At 40.6% G+C, this 19,158-nt stretch overlaps 2 protein-coding genes across 3 annotated transcripts in view; one reads left to right on the top strand and one right to left on the bottom strand.

The window, feature by feature from the left end:
• COL10A1 (collagen type X alpha 1 chain) overlaps nt 1-15,130 on the top strand; it is a 62,757-nt gene extending 47,627 nt beyond the window's left edge. For both annotated transcript variants that reach the window (XM_039529706.1, XM_039529704.1), the window contains one exon: nt 13,022-15,130. In XM_039529706.1, the coding sequence (XP_039385640.1) occupies nt 13,022-14,916 (1,895 nt within the window). In that variant the 3' untranslated portion in view covers nt 14,917-15,130. The remainder of the gene's footprint in view (nt 1-13,021) is intronic.
• The window catches only part of LOC120400755 (dermatan-sulfate epimerase), a 267,676-nt gene that overhangs the window by 226,189 nt on the left and 22,329 nt on the right, over nt 1-19,158 (bottom strand). The gene's annotated exons all lie outside the window — the stretch shown is intronic.

Below are 19,158 nucleotides of genomic sequence, written 5' to 3' on the forward strand. Positions count from 1 at the left end.
GAATTTTGCCATTACCATTTAGAATACTCTTGAAGCATATATATTCATATATAAAGACTTGCTCAGTGCTCATCAGTGCTCTTGACCTGGGAAATGGCTCTCACAAAAAGCAATCAAACTGGACATAGCAATAAAAAGTAACTAGGAGTTACATTAATAAATCAGCTGGCTGTAATATTCAGACAAAACTGTAGGTGTCCAATCATATTCTACTGTTACATTTGTTTCCTTACTTAAAATTCAACGATGGTAAAAGCTAGTAATGCTGAATATTAATCCAGTATATATGGACCAAATTTAGATCTCTGTTCCACATTTGTAAACCCAGGGTAACTTCACTGAAGTGATCTGAGTTACAGTGATGGAAGTGAGATAAGAAAATAACCCTATAACATAACTGCTAGAAAATAATATACCTCTTTATTAAAACAGACTAATTTAAACACCTGAAATATAAATTGGTTTTACAAAGATTCTTCTGAACACGCTTAATTATAGCTGCACTATAAAAATATTTCTTTTGAACAGGTCATATATTTTTGAACTCACTTCACACAGACTTTGAGGGGATTATAAGTATGTATTTTCCTCTCTCCTGTGTATGAAGTTTGTGATTATAGATAATATATATTAAAACCACTATAGAAAAGGTATATGAAAGCCCTCTTTTTTTAAAGTATCTGTTAAATTGAAACAAGCATTCAATACTAACAATCAAAACAACTTTCTTGAGTCATCTCTAGCATGCAGAAACTAATCTATTAATGCTCTCCAAATTGTTGACAAATTTCACATCAGATAACTAGGAATAGAGAATAACTGGTTTCTATAAAGTATGATTTCTGAAAAAATGAAATGAGTACACTGCACTGAACACCATTAATATATCTGAGCGTGCTACTGTTACTACATGTGTGTGTTTTATATAAAACAGCAAGTTCAGTCAATGCAGCTGCACAAAGATCCAGTACTTTTAAAATCATCTATACCAAAATGTTTTGTGCCCTAGCTGCATACGCAACATACAAATAGTTTTGAAGAATAAGACTAAAATGAGCATGATATTTAAAAACCACAATGGATCATCAGAATCCAATAAATCAAGTTTTATAATTGATCCTACATATTACCCACTGGTATTTTCTCCTCAGTGGAGATTTTTGCTAAAAATTAACTGATAAACTAAAAGACTAGCTTTCTTGTATCAACATGACCATTTAGGACCCAGTCCTGATCAATACCCTCAAGTCAAATCCTATTATCCTCAATGAAAGCAGCAAAGAGTCTTGTGGCACCTTATAGACTAACAGACATTCGGGAGCATGAGCTTTCGTGGGTGAATACCCACTTCGTCGCATGCATGTAGTAGAAATTTCCAGGGGCAGGTATATATAAGCAAGCAAGAAGCAGGCTAGAGATAACGAGGTTAGTTCAATCAGGGAGGATGAGGCCCTCTTCTAGTAGCTGAGGTGTGAAAACCAAGAGAGGAGAAACTGGTTTTGTAGTTGGCAAGCCATTCACAGTAAATTTCCACTACATTCATCCGACGAAGTGGGTATTCACCCACGAAAGCTCATGCTCCCAAACGTCTGTTAGTCTATAAGGTGCCACAAGACTCTTTGCTGCTTTTACAGATCCAGACTAACACGGCTACCCCTCTTATACTATTATCCTCAATGTGCATTGAAGGTACTGAACACTGCCTGTCAAAGCATTTAGTACCTGGCTGGATCTTCAGTTCTGCTGCCGGAAAATGCCAGAAAAACAGAAGTGACCATTCTTTTCTTTCCTACTGTACCAAAGGGTGCCTTCAGAGTAGTTTTTATCTTTGTTATAGCTCACCTACATGTAGCTGTATACTTGTGCAGGAACATGGCAGTTGCAAATAAGAGTCGTGTGAGATCAGGAAAGCAATCTTGATCATAAATCCTTCCTGCTATCAGTAAAAAGTTGTCTTAAAGTCTGTGTCTTCGGCATGAGTATTGACTGGTGTCCTGTCTGCTACTGTACCTTCAGTCTGAGCACTGACTTGTTTTTGTTTTGTTTTTTCCAAGTGGCTTACACATTTTATTTAAAAAACCTCATTTTTAAAATAATTTAAATTCAAAACACACCAAGTTGTTTGCCCTGTGACCAAAAAAAAATGTTGCTCATGACTTTTAAATTTCTGTAATTAATAGACATACAGCTGGTGATTTAACTTTCACTAACAGACACACCCACTCTGCTATGTTTGCAGTCCAGATTTTCACTGACTTGTCATTCGGTTTTCTCTAGAATTTACTTACCAAATAATAATGCCCCTCAAGAAAATGAATAAAAAGTCTATCATTCAATTTGCGGTTTGTTTCATGAACAGAGTCTTGCTAGTTTCCCTTGTTGGGAAGGACTTACTTCACAGAACCCGAGATACACTTCTGTTTTAACTTATCCCAGTAGCTGTTCAGTAGCAGAAACTCTCAATTCTGTGATCTTTAGTCTCTCTCTGTAAAAGCAAGACAGATAAAAGACAGGACAAGACCACCTCCTTCACTTCCTCAAGTGGAGGCCACTCATTCTAACAGATCTGTCATGATGGTCAAAGAAAGCTGCCTCTGTAATCCATGGGGCGAGGACTCCGTGGGATTTAGTTACGGAATGGAGTGGTAGGGTAGGGAGAGTCCCAGGGCAGAAAAGGGTGGAACAAGGGATCGACTACTGTCCATAGCGTCTTCCCTTACTCATTTTTTTGTATGAAAATACTTCCTGAAATAGGATTTTAGGCAGCCCTTTGGAATGTATTTCCCCATCTTCCCTACTTGCAAACTTGAATTATTCCTGTCCACTTTTCTCATCACTATGCAGACAATCAACTTCAGGATTTTGAGCAGAGTCAGAGATGTGGTTTTTTTCTGAAAAACCCCAAATTTTACCTATTAATTTACATTAAAAAAATGACTGGAGAAGGTAGGGAGTGGAAAAGGAGGAGGCAAATGTTTAGGTCCCTCCTAACTTCTAGGAAACAGAAGTAGAACCTAGATAATTCTTCCTTCCCAACCTATTACTCTGTAAATCTTAATTTATATTTCCCAGTCTTAGTTTTTTTTTAAATCCACAGCTCTGGCTCTCCTTCACTGGATCCAAAGGTCAGTAAAATCTGTTAACAAGGGGCATGTGTAAACCCCGATCTGCTCATTGGTGACAAATAACTATTTTTCTCCATAATTTTATTTTAGTAGTTGATTCTAATAATGATGGGTGGGATTCTGAAAAAGAACTCAGTGTCGGCATAACTCTAGTCCCACTGAAGTCAATGGAAGCTTTACCATCCACTTCAATAGGAGCAGAGTTGGGTGATGTTAGAAATTCTTTTTCAAATCCCACTCATAACAACATCCCAGGCAGAGAACATAATTTTCTCCTCTTTTGAGTGTGTGTAGCATTATCATTTGCTAAATATATTATGATACTATTTGCAGAACTTTGGTTCACCGCTTTGAAGTCTGCAAAATTCCTGGTTGAGGACAACCACACAACTAATTCTAAAAAAAAAATCTCAAGCTTGCTGGTTGTGCTTTCTCCTCACATTGAACTTGATATGTAAACAAGGTCTGGCTAGAGTCAGAGTACATAGACCACGTTGTGTGTCAGAAAATACATGCCAAGAATTTTTTTTTTAAAGTGGCCAACCAACACTTCAGTTATCCTGGTTAAAGCTGTTACTTCCCGTAATCTTTTCACCTGCCCTGTTATACCATGATTTAATACACCTTCCCTTTACAAAACAGAAGGACTGGGATTTTAAACACACATATTAATTTTGAAATTAGATTTAAGAAGAAGTCCTGGCTTGGCAATGTTACAAGTTCCAAACTCCAAATGCAAAGAGATGGGTAACACATAACATCCTAACAAGTGTAAATGAATGAAGTAACTGCACACACTGCTTCCTTCTAGGTTCTTAGTGGGGTAGGATTTTCTCTACCCTTCTAAACCTCTGTGTAAAGAAAATATCGACCTTCTCGGGTCCACAAATATGCCTCCTTTAACTATTGCATTGCCATTTGCAGCTACATTCTGTGAGGGGTTAACAGGTCTTAAATTCTCACAGAGTATTTCCCAGAGCCCCAGGGCTTCAGCCCTGCAGGACGCGTCAGAGCTTCCGCGGGTTTGAAAATATTCACCAGAGCTATGCTCCAGATGGCGCTGGTTAAATTTAAGCCCTGGGTGGTAGCATTCCATTGGCAAGTCTATACAAGAGACAAAATGTTGCCATGCAGCTAGTGCACTGAACATCACTGGAAATGTATTTTGGTCACAGTTCAAAAAGTCAACAATTGCCAACAGATGCCATATAGTTATCCCAGTTTTCCCCCTATACTATACTTGGAATAGGAGAAGTGAGATTCTTGAATGATATCTGCTGGCAAAATGCTGATTTTTTTTTATCACTTTGTGCTTAAGGCAACAAATCCCTTGCCTTTCCCTAGAGGATGCACTTAACCAATTTTTAGATATGTGTCTATCATTCCTAAGGATTTGTACAGAACTTACTGACCTGAATTTGTTACTGGGAATGGCAATGCTCCCAAGTAAACTATCGCCTAACATGGCCCTCTAGGGGAGTGGGTGATGGAAAAATCAAGTGTTCTGATTCACATCAGCAAACCAAGTAACATTCCACGAAGGGGTGTGGAGAGCCAGCTCTGAGTGAAGACAAGGGTCTATTTCATCTGACTTATACAAATAAAGGAGAATTAGAACAGAACCAAAGTGATTTCATGGTATGAAAGTGTAGCACGGTGAACTGAGTATTGACCCTTTATGGGAATTAAATTCACTTGGCTCGGCTCTTACATTTCACCTGGTGGGCCTGCACTAAGCTTCCTTGAATTACAGAGTAATTTGGAGAGCAGACTTGGCCAGAGTCACGTAGTCCACACTGCCAAACTGCCCTCTTTATATACCTTATTTACTCTTTTTGGATTCTACTACATTTAAAGGTAGAATTCATGTAGTTAGAGCGGAGGTTTACTTCTATTTTTTTTCCCCTGTGGTTGCACAACAATAATTTGAACACCATATATATCACTTTAAGAAAGTTTCAATTATTTGTATTAAGGCTTTGTTTTAAATTATTTTAACTGCAACAGCAATATTTTAAACTGTGTATGTTGCTGTGCCTCAGGTATTGTCCTTTGGCACTCTAGGTAACTGCATAAAACTCCCATACTAACAATAGTTAACATTTTATTCTTTGGCCTCAGTTTTCCCCTCATCTGGTTATGAATAATTTGCATAATTCTAAAGAGTCCTGATCAGTGGTGGATTAGCCACTTGAGGCCCATGCCCAGGGGCCCCAGCCAATTCGGGTGCCCCCAGCACCTCAACAGGAGTGCTGGGCGGGCAGAGCAAGCGCCCGTGCCCTGACTCCGCTCCCCCACAGGAGCACTAGGCAGGCAGGGGAAGCCCTCATGCCCCAAACCCGCTCCCCGGCAGGAGTGCCAGGTAGGCAGGGGAAGCCCCTGTGCCCTGACCAGGTTCCTCGGCTGGAGTGCTGGGCAAGCCCCTGCACCCCGACCCCATTTCCCCAGCAGAAGCGCGAGGGGAGTGGGGAGCACTGCAGGCAGAAGGGGTTGGGAGGGGCCCCCACTTGCTCTGGCCCAGGGCCCCAGGCCCCACAAACCTTTAATCCACCTCTGGTCCTGATGCAACCTCTGTGCAAATTGTATGTCAAATTCTGTGCAACAAATTGGCCACTGTTAGAAGCTGCAGTCACAGCAAGGTTTATACACTGACCACAGGAAAGGAAGACAGCAGGACATATGAGTTTGAAAGAATGGGTGGAAAGGATAAAAGAACAGCAGCCTGGGTGTCCCTCGCAGTTACATTCCCTACAGAGATGTGAGACACAGAAGTAAAACTGAAAGAATCTGAAGTTCCAAATTAAGCTTCTGATGCCCAACCTCACTCTGCTTACTCTGTTTTATAGAATTTAAGATGCATTCTAGCTGACAGTTTGTTATACTTTAGAACAAAGAAATCTGAAATGGCTACAATTATAAAATCTCTAAACCAAAAGTAATATAAATATTAACTTAGAGAAGCAATGAGTATTAGATCCTCAAATTTCTATAGTTACTTTAAAAAATACCCTCTCGTAGGTTTTAATTAATTTACTACTCATGAAGGGTGACAGATTGACAGCCCTGTTCACAGAACACATAGAGCATGGGGAGCAGCGGTGTGTGCCCCCCCTTTCTGTCCTGCCAATGTGCCCTGAACATTAATCTTGAAGGATCATCTTTAGAGGTGAAAAGATAATTCACTCTCCATATCCCCTCTGCTGAGGCTATTGCTTCACAAGGTAAGTGTGTTTTTAATGTGGTCACATCCACTAGAAGCTAGGCCGTAACCACAAATAGATCATAGAGGACACTGAACAGCCAGCCATTAGTGAGGTATCTGTCCTGAGTTGATACAGATGACCTAAAACTGAAAGGCGCTGTATCGCTCTTTTAATCTCTCAAGCCACTGGTATATTTTAAGATTTAAAAAAAAAAAAAAAGAGAGAGAGAGAGAGAGAGATTGAATAAAGAAGATAGAACAAACCAATTAAGACTGTGATATGAGCAGGTTTGGAAAATATCTTATTGCCCACTAGCATAAGAAATACTTTTGGGATAATTAAAATTTTTTTGCCAGGTGGACTACCGCAATTTTTCAGAGCAGTGTAAAAGACTAAACTTTACATTACATTTGTCTTACATGCTCTTTCCTAATGCAGAATTTAATTACTGTAACAGAATTCATGGTGGCATACTTGTGATGTATCAAATTCATGTTAACTAAATCAGTATGCTGCATCCACTAGTCCCATCTGTGTTTAACCCGTGATTAAAGGAAACTGTAACGTTTAAAAAATAACCACATAACTAACTTACATTGAAGGTTATTTCTTATTCTTGTAGGGCTTAAGTCTTCCTGATTTTTCCATACCATGTAGTTCTTCTTAGAACTGCTTCTTCAGTTATCACTTGATTATGTTCCAAAACACAGGCTACCACTGTACCTTACTGGCAGGGGCGGCTCTAGCTTTTTGGCCGCCCCAAGCAGTCATGCGCGGGAGGCGCCCCGGAGCCGCGGGAGCAGCGGACCTCCCGCGGGCATGACTGCAGAGGGACCGCTGGTCCCGCGTGGCTCGGCTGGACCTCCTGCGGCTGCGGACGGTTCGCGGGTCCGGCGGCTCCGCTTGAGCTGCCGCAGTCATGCCTGCGGGAGGTCCAGCCAAGCCGCGGGACGAGCGCCCCCTCCGCAGTCATGCCTGCGGCAGGTCCAGTCGTCCCGGGGCTCCGGTGGACCTCCCGCAGGCATGACTGCGGCAGGACCGCCGGCCCAGCCCGCTGCCCCCCGCGGCCGCAGGGGACGCCCCCTAGATGTTGCCGCCCTAGGCACCAGCTTGTTTTGCTGGTGCCTAGAGCCGCTCCTGCTTACTGGATATCATACCTTACTGGATAGTTCAATAGTAAGCAATCCCGAGAGCAGCAGCAGCATGCTGGAACTGCACTGGGCAGTTAAAATGTACACTCCACTTTGCTGTCACAGTGACAGGTTCCAAGTACCTCTTCTCAGTGGAGACCAACACTTGTGTCATTTTATAATATTTTTGCTGCATGCAGTAATGAGATTGCTTTCTATTTGTACGATTTAAAACAGCCTTATTTTAATTAAGTTAATGGTTGATGAGGTGGTAACATGGGCAAACTAACATGATCTTTTCAGGACTACACTGTAATTATGTAGAAGCAGAAACTGTACTTTTACATTTGGCAGCTAAAAACTATTTTCCTGGAAACACATGAAGGCAAAGCCCAGTGAATATCAAAAACACTGTACACGGACCAGATTTTTCTTCTCCCTACATGACTCTTACAAATCAGTACAGCCATATATTTTTAGAGAAGAAAAACTGAACTATTTATCTGTACTTTCTGGTTAAGAGAATATTATGCAGAGGTCTAAAGGTTCAAAATAATTAATAAGTGGATGGGAAGGAAGCCTTACTCAAACTCAAATTGGGAAATGAAAAAAAAATAATCTACCACTAATTAGGATTCACATTTAATACGTCAAGCATCCATCAAAACAGTTACGCTAGAGGCATTCGTTGGTGTTGGTCCCGCTTTGAGCAGGGAACTGGACAAGATGACCTCCTGAGGTCTCTTCCAACCCTAATATTCTATGATTCTATACAACATCCAGTGATGCAAGCGATCCATATTACAACATGACCTCAAAGGACTAGTTATTCTAACCTGATTGGAGAAGGATAGAATAGAAGGGCAACAGTTTGTCAAGATATGAAATAATTTGTGTAAAAAGAGTCAACAAAAATTAAATTTCTGGCTTTAGCCACAAGAGAAAGGGTAAAAGAAAATAGGCAAATGCCTAATAACATCATTGGGAATAGTAAAGAGAGTCTAAGACCCAGTCTACACTGTGGGAGGATCAATCTAAGATACGCAACTTCAGCTACGAGAACAGCATAACTGAATTTGAAGTATCTTAGATCAAATTAAAATTACTTACTTTATGTCCTCGCGGCGCACCGCGGCTCCCCCGTTGACTTTGTTTCCGCCTCTTGCCGAGCTGGAGTTCAGCAGTCGACGGGAGAGTGATCGGGGATCGATTTATCACGTCTACACTACACGCGATAAATTGATCCCTGATAGATGGATCGCTACTCGCCGATCCGGTGGGTAGTGTAGACGTACCCTGAGAAAGCTGCTAAGCAGCTCCAGAAAGTTGCTGATAACCTTTTCTTACTCTTTTCCCAGTCCACAATCACTGCTATGCAGATGCATGTTACATGAATGAGAACTGGTCATAAAGTTGCTGATGTCACTCATGATCACATTATAGATGTACAGATGGGTAACATCAGCAAAGAAGCCCCAACAGCCAATCAGAATTCAGCTGTAAAGTTATGTGTAAATGTTACAAGAGCTCTGCAGGCTATAGCTATGTGACTTTCATTTATGTCAATGGAAGTTGCTGGCAAAGTTCTTGGGAAAAAAGGTGTACCTCTTAACTGTAATATAACTAGGATAACCATTTGGCTATTCATTCACTAGCAATATCCTGTTATATATTGTTCTGCCAATAAGATTCATACTTGACCATCTATATTTTTTAGATGCCCCAGTTGTGCACTGGAATGAAGGAATTTTTTATTTTACACTAAGCAGTGCTGAATGCCTTCACTTCATATTACTAACTAAGGCCTGGTCTACACTGGGGGGGGGGGGGTCGAACTAAGGTACGCAAGTTCAGCTACGCGAATAGCGTAGCTGAACTCGAACTACCTTAGTTCGAAGTACTCACCCATCCAGACGCCGCGGGATCGAAGTCCGCGGCTCCCCCGTCGACTCCGCCACTGCCGTTCGCGGTGGTGGAGTTCCGGAGTCGACGGGAGCGCGTTCGAAGTTCGATATGTCGCATCCAGATTAGACGCGATCTATCGAACTCCGAGAAGTCGAACACTAGCCGCCGACCCGGACGGTAAGTATAGACGTACCCTAAGAGAAAGTATTTATACACAAACAAGCACAAAATATCTTCTAAACAGTATAGTGCTTTCCCCTCCTATTTCCTATTCCAGCTTGTTTTCTGGCACATAAAATTCTAGACTACATATTAACTTCTCTAGTCTTTCTAGTCTGACACCAGATACTCTTTGTCCCAAACAAACTTATAACATGTGCCACTTGTGCAGCAGTTTATTCTAGGTTTCAGAGTAGCAGCAGACTAGTGTTAGTCTGTATCCACAAAAAGAACAGGAGTACTTGTGGCACCTTAGAGACTAACAAATTTATTTCAGCATAAGCTTTTGTGGGCTACAGCCCACTTCTTCGGATGCACAGAATGGAACATATATTGAGGAGAAATATATACACATACAGAGAGCATGAAAAGGTGAGAGTTGTCTTACCAACTCTGAAGGCTGCAATACTACAGCATCATACACATTGCAGGTAAAGTTTACACACAGACACACCTAAGATGCTGAAATTTAAGCTGCATTTGATTTATAGCTATTATGTAACCACCATTGTCGAACAGAAAATATTTTGATTCACAGTGGAACTCAGACTTGTTTCCATCGATCACTTCCAACATGCACCATCCAGCAGCATTTTCCAAATCAAATGTTAATGTTCTCACCCGGGGACAGGTCCTTCCTGATCTGCTCAGAGGACTTTATTATTCTACTTGCACACCTTCTTTAACTATTCATAACAACTTTTGCCATAAAGAAGTATTCTGTATCTACAGATCCATCAGCTGAAGAGTATGACATTATGCAAACTGTGAGGTTTCACACGAAAGTATCCTCTTGACATTTATATTATTTCTAGTGCTATAGATATTCCACAAAAATCAGCATCCAAAGTCCCACAGGATTCCGCAATTTCCCAAACAGCACCTTGGGGAGTCAACACTTAAGTACACACCTCTTTATTTCTATATTTATATCTGACACATGGTGGAGTGGCTCCATCTGCTGCTTTATGTATACACACCAAACCATTTTCTGTAGAAAAGCATAATACTAAGGAACTAAAATAAAGAAAAGCGATGCTACATTATGCATGACAGTACAGTGAAATTAACGTTTGCAGTGTTGTTGTAGCTGTGTTGGTCTAGGATAGTAGAGAGACAAGGTGTTTGAAGGCCAGAAAAGGGGATTCAGGAAAAAAATATTTCAGGATGTGGTCTCCATCAAGTACGTGTTGTAACTGTTTAATGATACCCCATATAGGATCCAGTGTGGGGTGGCAGGTGGCAACTAGGGGTGTGTGATCTGAGGGTTTTTCCCCCTTCAAAACAACTCCCCAACCTTGCCATGCTCATCATAGCAAGCAAGCTCCCCACAGACCAGGGCACACCAACTCAAGCCAGCACTAGACCCTGCCAGAACAACAGATAAAAAACCTAGACACATCTCCACTGCTACAATGATCAACCCGCCGCCCCACACACCTTTCAAGATCCATGGGTCCTACGCATGCCTATCACAACATGTGGTGTACTCCACCCAGTGCACTAAATTCCCCTATAACAACTATGTGGCAGAAATGAGACGATCACTATGCTCTCAGATGAACTTACAGAGAAAAATGATAAAAGAAAAAAAACCTGTTATCACATCACTATGGGCAAAAACACTTCTCACAAAACAATCACTCCATATCTGAGCTCTCAGCCCTCATCCTCAAATGAAAATAGCCCAACACCTTCAAAAGACGTCATAACTTTGGAGTTAACATCATAACTATGCTAGACACTAAAAAATGCTGGTCTTAATAAAGACACTGGATTTATGGTTTATTACAACAATTTGTAACCCACTCACCTCCCTTTTTTGCCCTATGACTGCAGAGGTGTTAATGGGCCATTTCTCTTGAATGGTCTGTTGGAATATGTGTTAACTACTTATGCTAAACAATCTGCGACACTTTGGGTATGTCCACACAGGAGTTAAACACCCATGGCTGGCCCAGGTCAAGGGGCTATAAAACTGCCAGCCACTAGTGTTGAATTACAGCGTACATACTCTTAGAGTTCCTTTTCCAGATGTGAAGAAAAGCTCTGTGTAGCTTGAAAGCTTGTCTCGCTCACCAACAGAAGTGGGTCCAGTAAAAGATATTACCTCACTCACATTGTCTCTCTAGTGAAATTAATGGCCATCATTTGCCCAACTGTGTATAAAGTGAAAGTGAACACTACAAATAAATGATGTTATCTAGAGACATGCTATGTGATTTAGTTACTAAGAAACAAAACCATGATTCAGTCTTGCAGATGGGGAGGGAAGGAGGAGGGAAAGGCTGAAATCTTAATAGCTGTAGTTTTAGTAAAATAATTGATATGACAGCTGTTCAGGCATTAGGAAGCTTCTTTAATTTTGCACATTTTCAAATGTGCAGATTGAGTAGACACTACTAACTTATTGAATTAATTGATCATTTTAAAATTTCCAATCAATGTCCTTGACATTAAAGTACTGTAGACTGTTTGGGGGAAAGATTGTCTACTGTTTGAATGAAATCAAGAACTGTGTAGAAATAAGAGCATTACTTATTCCTTATCTGAGTTTTACTTATGTAAGAGAACTTATATTAGAGTTTAAATAAGAATTGCCCACAGACAAGACAGTGGTTTCATTAAAATATATATTTGCAATATTGTAAAACTCAAAATATTCTCCCCTCCTATGCCTACCTAATTTTGTTAATTGGGAATTATCCAAATCTTTAAAGAAAGGGAATATTTTTCCACAAACACCCAGCCCACACACTGAATCCAGATTGCTCACTATATGTATAGAGCACACCTGACATATTCAGATTCTGCAGAATCTAAGCTTTCATTTTAAAAAAAATGAATGAATGAACATATTCTTAGCCCATACAGTTGGGGCGATAAATTTCCAAACGTAAACCACTGTGGAAGTCTTCATGAATCTGCAAATAGATAGGCTGAAACAAAGAGTCAGTAAGCAACTCCCATGTGCCTTCCTCCCATTCATCTCATTGCAGTGTTAGCTGTCATACCTAATGAGCGAGCACTCCAGTGAGGGAAGGAATGATATATTGACTATTTCAGTGCTGATCACTATAGTAGACAATTGGTGGAAGAAGGAAATGGGAAGGTTAGGTAAATATTTATCTAGACTCTATACTACTCTGCCTTATTTTATGCTTCTTTTATAAATGGGTCAACTGAAGCACAGAGTCTGTAAGTGACTTGGGCAAGTTCACACCAAATGATCGGTTCTGCAGGGGATAGAACCGAGGAGTCCTATCGCCAGTTCTCTGCTCTAACCACTAGAACTTGCAGTAATTTAAAGACACTGATCTTTGTAGACATTCTACTAATTAGTATTTTCATTTCTATTTTGTTTTCTCTCTGTCAGTCAAAATGCTGACAAGCTATGAACCTGCAAACACTGCACTAATGATTATATTGTGTGTCTTAGGTTTACAGGGAAGGGGAGAACAAGGACCTCCTGGTCTACCAGGTCCTGCTGGCCCAAGAGGACAACCAGGCCCAGCAGGGCCACCAGGCTATGGAAACCCAGGTCCTCAAGGTCCACCAGGGCCCCCAGGCCCACCCGGATTTTCTGCTGTTGGAAAGCCAGGCTTACCAGGTTTACCAGGAAAACCAGGGGAGAGAGGATTAAATGGTGAAAAAGGAGATATTGGACCTGCTGGTCTCCCAGGATCAAGAGGGCCACAAGGGCCTCCTGGAATTCCTGGCCCTGCTGGAATCTCTGTTGCTGGCAAGACAGGAGAACAAGGGCCACCAGGAGCACAAGGGCCACGGGGTGTCCCCGGAGAAAAGGGTGAGGCAGGTATTCCTGGTATAAATGGACTAAAGGGAGAAAATGGATATGGAGTTCCAGGTCGCCCAGGAGACAGAGGACTCCCAGGCCCCCAAGGCCCCCCAGGACCCTCTGGACTTGCTGGGATAGGGAAGCCTGGTGAAAATGGGTTTCCAGGTCAGCCAGGTGTGAAAGGTGATCGGGGTTTACCAGGTGCACCAGGACCAGCAGGAATCCCAGGTTCCCAAGGCCTTCCTGGGGAACCTGGAGCAGCAGGAATTGGAAAGCCTGGAGCAAATGGACCACCAGGATTGCCAGGGATTCCTGGAGCTAAAGGACTGCCTGGACCTCCGGGCATGCCTGGATCCCCAGGTCTTCCAGGGTTTGGAAAGCCAGGTTTGCCAGGGATGAAAGGACATAGAGGAAATGAAGGCCTTCCCGGTGTTCCAGGAATCAAAGGAGATGAAGGCCCAACTGGAGTTCCAGGAGAACCAGGGCCATCTGGACCACCTGGAAATATGGGTCCTCAAGGACTTAGAGGAATACCGGGTGAAAATGGCCTACCCGGGCCTAAAGGTGAAGCAGGACCTGCAGGCCTTGCAGGATACCCAGGAGCTAAAGGTGACAGAGGCCTACCAGGATTAGAGGGAAAACCAGGATATCCAGGAGAGCAGGGTCTTGCTGGTCCTAAAGGACCTCCAGGTTTACCAGGCCCAAAAGGGGACAATGGTCATGCAGGGCCACCTGGCCTACCTGGTCCAATGGGTGCACCAGGACTTAAAGGAGCACCAGGATTTAATGGTGAGCCAGGCCCAAGAGGACCTTCTGGAATACCTGGTATAAGAGGTCCAATTGGGCCACCAGGTATTCCAGGTTTTCCCGGCACTAAAGGGGAGCCAGGGGCACCAGGATTACCCGGTCCAGCTGGCATTGCTACAAAAGGTTTAAATGGACCCATGGGGCCACCTGGGCTCCCAGGCCCAAGAGGCAACAATGGAGAGCCTGGGTTACCAGGCCCTCCGGGTCCCCCTGGTCCCCCTGGACAAGCAATACTCCCACAGATGCCAGATGGTTACATAAAAGCAGGAGAGAGTCAAGGCCTCACAGGAATGCCTCTTATGAAAGCAGGAATAAATCAAGGTCTAACTGGAATGCCAGTGTCAGCTTTCTCTGCCATTCTCTCCAAAGCCTACCCTGGGGCCACTGTGCCCATCAAATTTGATAAAATCTTGTACAACAGACAGCAACATTATGACCCCAGAACAGGAATCTTCACATGTAGGATCCCAGGACTTTACTATTTTTCTTACCATGTACATGTAAAAGGAACAAATGTTTGGGTCGCACTCTATAAAAATGGCTCACCAATCATGTACACTTATGATGAGTACAAGAAAGGATACCTTGACCAAGCTTCTGGAAGTGCTGTCATTGATCTCATGGAAAACGATCAAGTCTGGTTGCAGTTGCCCAATGCAGAATCTAATGGCTTGTATTCCTCTGATTATGTTCACTCCTCTTTCTCAGGATTCTTGTTTGCGCATATGTGATAGTATTCCACCTTAGCTCTCCTAATATTGTCTCTTTCAGACAATTTTAGTTGGACTATGATGTGACACCTATGACTGGTCATACAAATTATTTGCCACAAAGGGGAAGTGAGGATGATAGGGTAGGGGAATTTGTTTCAAAATTAAGCTTCAGAGTAACTTTTTGTGCGTTTTTAGAAGTCTGTCAGAGGTTTATTTGCAAAAACTTTGTAGTAAGGGCAAGTCAGCTATCCTGCTGAATACAACATTAAACATTATGATAATAGATGATGTAGCTCTTCTTTGTTTTACATTTTCTTAATCAGTATTTCTAAGTTGATTTTATATTTTAAATGTACTCTTAAGCCTTCATAAAGTAATCATTCCAGATTACTACATATTTATCTCACTGAAACAAAGCCATTATTTTAAATTAATCAGTCACAGAAGTTTAGTGTGTTCATAACAATGTTTCAAGAGATTGCTTTTAGAGAAAAGGAACACTAATTTACTTTGTTATAACAAAAACAGACATGTTTATGAAGTTTCATCAACTTAAAAATATGTTTCCAAAGATTTTAGGCATAACAAAGGATTTTATATCTTACTAAAGTACTGATTTCACTGGAGGGATCTCTTAAAACTAGTTCATCAAATAGTCAGAAGTAAAGAAAGAGAAAATCACTTGTCCAGCTATCTGCAAGAAAAGGGGTGTTGTCCCTTTAAGGGCTCTCTTCAATAAGGGGGGTGAAGGAGAAAGGTTACAGGGATGGACCGAAAGGACAAGGCGACTTTGGAAGCAAGTTTTTTTGTACTATAGTAATTAAATGTAAATGTCTATTTTAGATAAGGTTGTCTTTTGAACGATTTATTTAAAAAAAACTATATGTCTGAAGAGCCAAGCATTTAAGGCTAAAGATGAATACTCAGATTGTGAATCTAAAAATCTGTGCAATGATTTTTTAGAAATGTAATTTTATAATCTGCAGCAACACACTAATGCAATATTTTTAAAGCAAATTTTAAACTAAGTTCTGTAGACTAACTAATGTTCTGAGTATATGTTACAACGGTTTTTGTCAATAAATACAGGAACTGGCATTATAGATCTACAACAAAACACAGACATTCATGCATATACTGATATACTCTAAATTTAAAATAGCTTTATCACCTGAAATCATTAGAGGCAGTCTCTTACCCACACTGTTTTTCATGCACAGTAAGTTTATTTCTTTAAAAAGCATATATCTTTATTAGGTTTATTAGTTCCCAATTAATGAAAATTGGGAATGTGCATTATTCAACGACATATCTGATACATTCCTGGCAGAGCTAATTAAATCAGCCAACAGATCACACTGTCATATTTACTGTTCACACGTATATTTAATGTTTCATTAATTTGTTGGATACAGCATTCATCATTCTAATATACAGTACTCAGCTCTGAAGTTATTGGTACATAGATGAGCAAATCAACTAAGTTAATATTTGTAATTGTTTTTGTTGTTGTTGTTGTTAATTGTACACAATAGCCATGTAACAGTGTGATCAGGCTTTTGTTCATATAAGAGTCTTCTGTCCATGCATGGCTCTCAAAGAAGAGTATGCATCAGAGAGGCTTGTCAAATAAATCTGAAAAACTGATTTTACTGTTTATTTTAAGCTGAAGGTTGCTTTTACATCGATGCTTTGACAGTGTTACTCTTACTAAAAGCTAAAAATCCATGTTTTACCATTTTTTGATTGTTATTTTTTTATGAAACCAAAGTCCGTGCCTGTATTAATTTGAAACCAGCATTTTTTTTCTTCTTTTCTAAACGCTTCTATTTTGTTTTCCAAATTTGATAAAACTTAGGTATTAATAAAAAAGTGAAGTTCATCTTTAAATTGATCTGTTATTAAGTCAACATGTATTATTTTAGAAATTGTAATAAATTATTATGCAACAGCTTTGCAAAATTCTAGTCATTCCTTTGCCTACAGTGAACAATGCTTCTGGAAGAGTCAAATAAGATTTATGCTACAGCAGCCAAGTAGATTTAGTGAGTGTGTTGGTAAATTTTCATGATAGTTTTGCAAGGCTGAATGGCAACATAATAGGCACTAAACACAATACCCAAATGCCTCATAAATTCTCCTTCCTCTTGAGCCAAACTGAAAATTCTATGCACATTGGCCTTTTTGATTATCAGCCTGGTCTTTTCTCCTCATATCCCAATATAATTCATGAACAGATTCCAATTAGGATCACCAATTTTCTATACAACAAATGATTTAAATATGTAATCCTCTTCTGATAGATCATTAATCTGCTTGACTTCTCAAAGCATCTTTCTCCAGCATTTCAAGAGGCTATACTTAGCTGCCAATACATTCAATTTATTTGGCACTTCCATGGAAAGTGCTAACAGCCACAGTGTAGTGGATATGGGAAACCTTCCATTGGCAAGTACAAATGATCTTCTGACAACGTTTTCGCAATTACTTTATACTGAAGTAAAACGTGCTGAAATTTGCCAACATGTACCCCACAAATCTAATTACTGGTAGTTACTTTTTTCTTTTCTTTTTTTTAAGGAGAGGGGGAGAAGGGTATTAAGTAGTACTATTGAGAGTTCATTTTATGAAATCTTAATCTCCATCAGTGTTAGAACAGACATCCCTACGAGACGAATAACTTGTTACCCACTTACCTCTTCATTCATCCAATGAACATAAACACTTAGGCTTGCTTTATAGGAGTTTAGACCAGTGGTTCCCAAACTTGTTCCACCTCTTGTGCAGGGAAAGCCCCTGGCAGGCCGGGCCAGTTTGTTTACCTGCCGTGTCCGCAGGTTCGGCCGATCGTGGCTCCCAGTGGCTGCAGTTCGCTGCTCCAGGCCAATGGGAGCTGCTGAAAGCGGCGCGGGCCGAGGGATGTGCTGGCCACTGCTTCCCGCAGCTCTCATTGGCGTGGAGCAGCAAACTATGGACACTGGGAGCCGCGATCGGCCGAACCTGCAGATGCGGAAAGTAAACAAACTGGCCCGGCCCGCCAGGGGCTTTCCCTGCATAAGCGGCGGAACAAGTTTGGGAACCACTGGTTTAGACAAACAGTACAAGTTAAATAGCTGAGTCTTAGACACTGACATGTTAATGAACTTTTCATGTTATTGTATCAGAGACTATCTAGCCATGAGTATAATAAGATTTTAAATAACCTCAAAAAACTTTGGATGGCTAGAGATAGATTTTGGTAGTAAATCTGGATTTCAGTCATCCGGTTTTAATTTTGCAAGTCCAGCCTGAAAACCACCCGGCTTTTAGTTTTGGATTCACAATCTACTTTTACAGAAAGCAGTGACAGATTCCAATTCTTCTTAGGCAGGTACTACAAAGGTTATTAGACTTCCAAGAAACACCAAACATAGCAATTCAATTAATGGAAAAAATGTCAAATCAGAAGTGAATGAAATGCAGCCAGAGAAAAAAAATAAGGAAAAATCAGAACAAAAAATCACGGATACTGAGCTCAGAATGAAGATTCATTTTCTTTCACAATTCTTTCACCATTTTTAAAAACAATCAACCATAGTTTAAAAATACTCTATAAACAAAACAATTTACTCCTACTCACAGAGGAAGAAATATATATATATATAATTAAAACAACAGTGTAAAGTACCCAGAAATCTAGTCCTCTTTTGCCAGTACAAATACTGTAATGGTCATCAGCTATGAGCAGGAAAAGAAAGTTTCAGAAAGTTTTCTGGTTTCAGATAATCTTCCTTCCTGAATTTGATGTTTAGTATACAGAAAGAATGACAGTTGATTAAGAATTGCTATCAATACACTATAATACAAAATAGATACAAAATCTGAAGTTATTTCAGCTTTTTAATATATTGGCATTTACGTTCAATGACCATGACCCGTAGAGTTTCTTAAAATATTTAAAAAGACAATCAAGAATGAAAAAAATTAGAAGTGTGTCCTTTAAACCTGAGGTCCTGAAACTATGGTCCATAGAATGCTTACTGATAATACTTGGAGAGTTGGTTCATACTCTCCTTATCTCCAGTGGAACTACATGAACAGACAGTCAAAAATACTCTGCATACATTCATAATATCAGTTGTCTATATGCCCAATTGCTTTCATCACTACAGAAGCATAAAGAGAATGCAAATGTGAGAGGCAGTGTCTGGGAAGGATGAATGGGAAGGAAATCAGTCCTCAAGGTACTCCATGAATTAAACTATGGTCCACATTAGGGCT

Source organism: Mauremys reevesii, linkage group 3 (assembly GCF_016161935.1).
Source record: "Mauremys reevesii isolate NIE-2019 linkage group 3, ASM1616193v1, whole genome shotgun sequence".
Taxonomy (NCBI): domain Eukaryota; kingdom Metazoa; phylum Chordata; order Testudines; family Geoemydidae; genus Mauremys; species Mauremys reevesii.